Consider the following 6,309-nt stretch of genomic DNA (forward strand, 5'->3'; position numbering starts at 1 on the left):
GGAGTGGCCTTGGACCCTCAAATACCCCAAAACTTGGGGTTTGGGGCGTTCCAGCATCCCAGAACCTCCAAACCAAGGTTTGGAGTGGCCTTGGACCCTCAAATACCCCAAAACTTGGGGTTTGGGGCGTTCCAGCATCCCAGATCCTCCAAACCTTGGGTTTAGTGGGTCCCAGACCCCCAAATTCCTCAAAGCCTGAGTTTGGGGGGGTCCCAGCACATCACATCCCCCCAAAACCTGGATTTGGGGGTGTCCCACCCCCCCCCCCCCCAACCTGAGAGCCCATCCTCTATAACCTGCATTGGGGGGGTCCTTGGCAATGAGGGGCTAGGGGGGGCTGGACTGCACCCCCCCACTTTGCCCTCTCATTGACCCCCTCTATCCCTTACCCCCTGTGTCCCCCCCCCAGGATGGATGCAGCTCCTTGGGTCCCCCCCATTCCCCCCCCCCCCACACCCCCTGGCAGCATCTCCCACTCTCGGGGGGGTTTAACACCAGTTTGGGGGACCCGGCCTGGGGTTTTGGGGTGCTCCTGACCCCCCCTATGTGCTCCCCCCCCAGCCGTGGAGACCCCAAGCCGCAGTGGGGAGGAGATGGTGCCCAGCTCGCCCTCGCCGCCCCCCCCGCCCCGTGTCTACAAGCCCTGCTTCGTCTGCAGCGACAAGTCCTCGGGGTACCACTATGGGGTCAGCTCCTGCGAGGGCTGCAAGGTGGGGTACAGGGGTTGGGGGGGGGGCATGGGCACCTCTGGGACCCTATAGGGGGAGTGAGGACCCCCCCTTCCTGAACACATGGGAGGAGAGGGGAGCACCCATCCAGGACCCATAGGGGGAGTGGGGAATGCTCCTGGGTGCTGGGAACCTATGGGGGGACCCCGGCACTGGGGATGCCCCCTTCGCCCCCCCCAATCCCATGGGGGGAGTAGGGAATCCCTGGGACCCACAGTGGGACTGGGGAAGCCCCAGGGTGCTGGGGACCCTATGGGGGCACTGGGGACCCCTTGGAGATACTGGGGACCCCCATGGCATGGGGATCCTACTCAGTGGGCACTGGGGAACCCCCTGGGGGTGTTGGGGATCCCCTGGGTGGGGGGGGGGCCCTCAGTGATGCAGGTGAGCAGCCCATAGACACTGTGGAGCCATAACTGGGGGCTGTTGGGGAGCTGAACCTGAGCATCGCAGTTGGGGGGTGACTTGGGGGTCCCCAAGAGGTGGTTCCAGCCCCCCCCCTTTTCACCCCCCCTGTCCCCCCCCAGGGCTTCTTCCGCCGCAGCATCCAGAAGAACATGGTGTACACGTGCCACCGGGACAAGAACTGCCAGATCAACAAGGTGACGCGGAACCGGTGCCAGTTCTGCCGCCTCCAGAAGTGCTTCGAGGTTGGCATGTCCAAGGAAGGTGCGGCCCAGGGCCTGGGGGGGGCACCCCGATACGTCCCGTGTCCCCCCCACCCAACCTAAAGCATCAGTAGCAGTGTGTACCCCATGGAGCTGGCCCCTCGCAATGGGGTGTTCCCCGGTTTGGGGCACCCCCATCTTTTGGGGGGGATGTGTGTGTTTGTAGGGTGCAGCCAAGGGCCTGGGGGGGTTCCTTGGGGCGGGGGGGGCACCCCGATATGTCCCGTGTCGCCCCCACCCAACCTAAAGCATCAGTAGCAGTGTGTACCCCATGGAGCTGGCCCCTCGCAATGGGGTGTTCTCCAGTTTGGGGGGGTTTGGGGCACCCCCATCTTTTGGAGGGGTGTATGTGTTTGTAGGGTGCGGCCAAGGGCCTGGGGGGGGTTCCTTGGGGCAGGAGGGGGCACCCCAATACGTCCCGTGTCCCCCCCACCTAACTTAAAGCATCAGTAGCAGTGTGTACCCCATGGAGCTGGCCCCTAGCAATGGGGTGTTCCCCAGTTTGGGGGGGGGCTTTGGGGCACCCCATCTTTTGTGGGTGTGTGTTTAGGGTGCCCCCCACTTTGGGGGGGGGCTTTGGGATCCCTTCCAGCCGCATTGTGCTATATGTGGATATCCTGCTGGCGCATCCTGTGCCGGTGCAAAGGGGGGGGGGGGGCAGGAAACACGGCATGGGGAAGGGGTGAGGGGCACCCCCAAACCTCCCCCTTGACCCCCCCCTTCGCCCCACAGCCGTTCGCAATGACAGGAACAAGAAGAAGAAGGAGGTGAAGGAGGAGGCCACGGTTGAGAGCTACGAGCTGAGCCCCGAGCTGGAGGAGCTGGTGCAGAAGGTCAGCAAAGCCCATCAGGAGACCTTCCCCTCGCTGTGCCAGCTGGGCAAGTACACCATGGTGAGCCCCATGGGAGGGCCGGGGGGGGGGGGGGGGGGGGGGGGGGGGGGGGGGGGGCTGGGGCTTAGGGGGCACCCCACCAGCAGCCCCATAACCCCATCCCCGTGTGCGTTTCGCCCCCAAGGACGCGAGCGCTGAGCGCCGGGTGCAGCTGGACCCGGGGCTGTGGGACAAGTTCAGCGAGTTGGCCACCAAGTGCATCATCAAGATCGTGGAGTTCGCCAAGCGCCTGCCCGGCTTCACGGCGCTCAGCATGGCCGATCAGATCACCCTGCTCAAGGCAGCGTGCCTGGACATCCTGGTGAGGCCCCGCGTCCATCGGGAGAGGTGTTTGGGTCCGCGGCGCGGTGGGATGCGGGCGAGTTGGTGATGGGCTGTGTGGATGGAGCGGAGGACAGGGATGGGATCCAGAGGGATCTGGATGCGCTGGGAAACCTCATGGAGCTCAACGGGGCCAAGGGCAAGGTTCTGCCCCTGGGTTGGGGCAATCCCAGGCGCAGGTGGGGTGGAGGAGTGATTCAGAGCAGCCCGAGGAGGAGAACTTGGGGCTGTTGGGTGAGGAGCTGCCCATAATGCTCACTGAGCCCAGAACTGCCCCCCACTGTGTGCTGGGCTGCACCCCCAGAGCGTGAGCAGCAGCTCAGGGAGGGGATCCTGCCCCTTTGCTGAGCTCTGTGGGACCCCCCCTGCAGTCCTGACCCAGCTCTGGGGCAGCAGCACAAGAGGGACGTGGAGCTGTTGGAGCAAGGCCATGGAGATGCTGCGAGGGCTCCTTAAGGGGAGACCTGAGAGCAGCTCCAGTGCCTGAAGGGGCTGCAGGGAACCTGGAGAGGGGCTTGGGACAAGGGGTGTAGGGACAGGACAAGGGGAATGGCTTTAACCTGCCAGAGGGGAGACTGAGCTGAGCTCTTAGGCAGAAGCTCTTCCCTGTGAGGGTGCTGGGGTGCAGGCACAGGGTGCCCAGAGGAGCTGTGGCTGCCCCATCCCTGGCAGTGTTCAAGGCCGGGTTGAACACAGGGGCTCGGAGCCCCCTGCTCCAGCAGAAGGGGTCCCTGGGCGCCGTGACTCCGTGCCCCCCACCCCACAGATGCTGCGGATCTGCACGCGGTACACCCCGGAGCAGGACACGATGACGTTCTCGGACGGGCTCACCCTGAACCGTACCCAGATGCACAACGCCGGCTTCGGGCCCCTCACCGACCTGGTGTTCGCCTTCGCCGGGCAGCTCCTGCCCCTGCAGATGGATGACACCGAGACCGGGCTGCTCAGTGCCATCTGCCTCATCTGCGGAGGTGATGGGGACATGGGGGCATCCAGCCCGGGGCTGCGGGGACAGGAGGAAGCAGGGGCAGGGGGACCTCCAAGTCAGGGGTAGCAGGAACGTGGGGACATGGGGATCTCTGGACCAGGACACAGCAGGGATGTGGGGAAACGGGGACCTCTGGATGATGGGGCAGCAAGGATATAGGGACCTGTGGGTCAGGAGGAAGTGGGAACATGGGGACCTCCAGGCCAGGATACAGCAGGGATGTGGGGACATCTGGATGATGGGGCAGCAAGGATATAGGGACCTGTGGGTCAGGAGGAAGTGGGAACACAGGGACCTCCAGGCCAGGATACAGTAGGGATGTGGGGACCTCTGGATCAGGAGGAAGTGGGGACAAGGGAATACCAGGAGCATGAGGATCTCTGGGCCAGCAGGTAATAGGGACATGGGGATGTAGGGATGTGGGATGTCCAGACCCAGCTGGACATGTGGGGACGTGGGAACTTGTGGGGAGCACAGGGACATTGGGACCTCAGGGCAGGAGGTAGCAGGGACATAGGGATGGAGGGACATGGAGACAGGGCACATCTGCCAGGCAGTAGCAGGGGCATGGGGGCCTTTGGGTCAGCAGATAGGAAGGCCATACAGATGTAGGAACATCTGGGTCAGGACGTGGAGGGACACGAGGCCATGGGAACATCTGGGTGATGAGGCAATAGGGACAAAGGGACATGGGGATCCTGGGTCGGATGTCAGGGCGATGGGGATGGAGGGACATGGAGACAGGGCTCAGGCGGGACATGGGATGCGGTGACTCGGGGACCCCTATAGGCGGCAGCAGGGACACGGGGGGGTCTCGGGGGGCTCTGAGCCCGGTGTGTGTCCCCCCCCACCCCAGACCGGCAGGACCTGGAGGAGCCGGAGCAGGTGGAGCGGCTGCAGGAGCCGCTGCTGGAGGCGCTCAAGGTGTACGCGCGGCGGCGGCGGCCGCGCCAGCCCCACATGTTCCCGAGGATGCTCATGAAGATCACGGACCTGCGAGGCATCAGCACCAAGGGTGCGCTGGGGGGGGGGGGTGTGTGGGGTGGGGAGCTCTATGGGGGGGGTGATGCTCACAGGGGCTTGTGTGGGGGGTGGGGAGCTCTATGGGGGGAGTGATGGTCACAGGGGCTTGTGCTTGGGGGGAGCTCTGTGGGGGGAGGGATGCTCACAGGGGCTTGTGTGTGGGGTGGGGGGCTCTATGGGGGTGTGATGCTCACAGGGGCTTGTGTGTGGGGTGGGGAGCTCTGGGGGTGTGATGCTCACAGGGGCTTGTGTGGGGGGCTCTATGGGGTGTGATGCTCACAGGGGCTTGTGTGTGGGGTGGGGAGCTCTATGGGGGAGTGATGGTCACAGGGGCTTGTGTGTGGGGTGGGGGGCTCTGTGGGGGGGTGATGCTCACAGGGGCTTGTGTGTGGGGTGGGGGGCTCTGTGGGGGTGTGATGCTCACAGGGGCTTGTGTGTGGGGTGGGGGGCTCTATGGGGGGGTGATGCTCACAGGGGCTTGTGTGTGGGGTGGGGGGCTCTATGGGGGGGTGATGCTCACAGGGGCTTGTGTGGGGTGGGGGGCTCTATGGGGGTATGATGCTCACAGGGGCTTGTGTGTGGGGTGGGGAGCTCTATGGGGGGAGTGATGGTCACAGGGGCTTGTGCTTGGGGGGAGCTCTGTGGGGGGAGGGATGCTCACAGGGGCTTGTGTGTGGGGTGGGGGGCTCTATGGGGGTGTGATGCTCACAGGGGCTTGTGTGTGGGGTGGGGAGCTCTATGGGGGTGTGATGCTCACAGGGGCTTGTGTGGGGGGCTCTATGGGAGTGTGATGCTCACAGGGGCTTGTGTGTGGGGTGGGGAGCTCTATGGGGGGAGGGATGGTCACAGGGGCTTGTGTGTGGGGTGGGGGGCTCTGTGGGGGGGTGATGCTCACAGGGGTTTGTGTGGGGGGTGGGGGGCTCTATGGGGGTGTGATGCTCACAGGGGCTTGTGTGTGGGGTGGGGGGCTCTATGGGGGTGTGATGCTCACAGGGGCTTGTGTGGGGGGTGGGGAGCTCTATGGGGGGAGGGATGCTCACAGGGGCTTGTGCATAGGGGGAGCTCTATAGGGAGGAGCTCTTAGGGGGGAGTGATGCTCAGGGGGTTGTGTATGGGGGGGGAAGGAAGCCCATAAGAGAGCACATAGGGGAAATGGGGTGCTCAGGGGGGCTTGTGCCTGCGGTGGGGGGGGGGGGGTACTTGGAGGGGCTTTGCCTGGGGTGCTAGAGGGCCGATTCTGGTGGAACTCCCATTGGGGGGTGCTAAGAGGGGATCGGGGGGGGGCCGGGGGGTCTGTCACTGACGGGGGGGTCCCGCAGGCGCGGAGCGAGCCATCACGCTGAAGATGGAGATCCCGGGGCCGATGCCCCCCCTCATCCGGGAGATGCTGGAGAACCCTGAGATGTTCCAGGAGGAGGAGGAGGAAGGGGGGGGGCAGCCCCCTCCGGATCCCCCCCCGGCCCAGGACAGCCCCCCCGGGCCCCCCCCTTCCTCCCCATAGCTTCTCCCCCCCACCAACCCGCTCGGGGGGGGGGGGGGCATTGTGTGTCCCCCCCTCTCCATGGGTTGGACATTCACAACAGCCTTCCAGGGCCCCCCCCCTTTGCTCCGGGGGGGGAGGAACCCCAACTGTGCCCCCCCCCCCAGATGTGGGGGGGCTCCAGAGACTGATGGAGCCGCGCGGGGGG

General features: G+C 65.2%; 1 protein-coding gene across 1 annotated transcript; it reads left to right on the forward strand.

Moving 5' to 3' along the window:
• Positions 1-542: 542 nt before the first annotated feature.
• On the forward strand, positions 543-6,129 carry RARG (retinoic acid receptor gamma). Its single transcript, XM_057422805.1, has 7 exons — positions 543-710; positions 1,256-1,397; positions 2,129-2,289; positions 2,414-2,590; positions 3,377-3,581; positions 4,455-4,613; positions 5,941-6,129. The coding sequence occupies exons 1-7, from the start codon at positions 594-596 to the stop codon at positions 6,120-6,122; spliced, it is 1,143 nt and encodes a 380-aa protein (XP_057278788.1). The 5' UTR covers positions 543-593; the 3' UTR covers positions 6,123-6,129.
• The last annotated feature ends 180 nt before the right edge of the window (positions 6,130-6,309 follow it).

This window comes from Pezoporus wallicus, unplaced genomic scaffold (genome assembly GCF_028554395.1).
Source record: "Pezoporus wallicus isolate ANWC-B61680 ecotype Strahan unplaced genomic scaffold, APGP_CSIRO_Pwel_v1 contig_14573, whole genome shotgun sequence".
NCBI lineage: Eukaryota > Metazoa > Chordata > Aves > Psittaciformes > Psittacidae > Pezoporus > Pezoporus wallicus.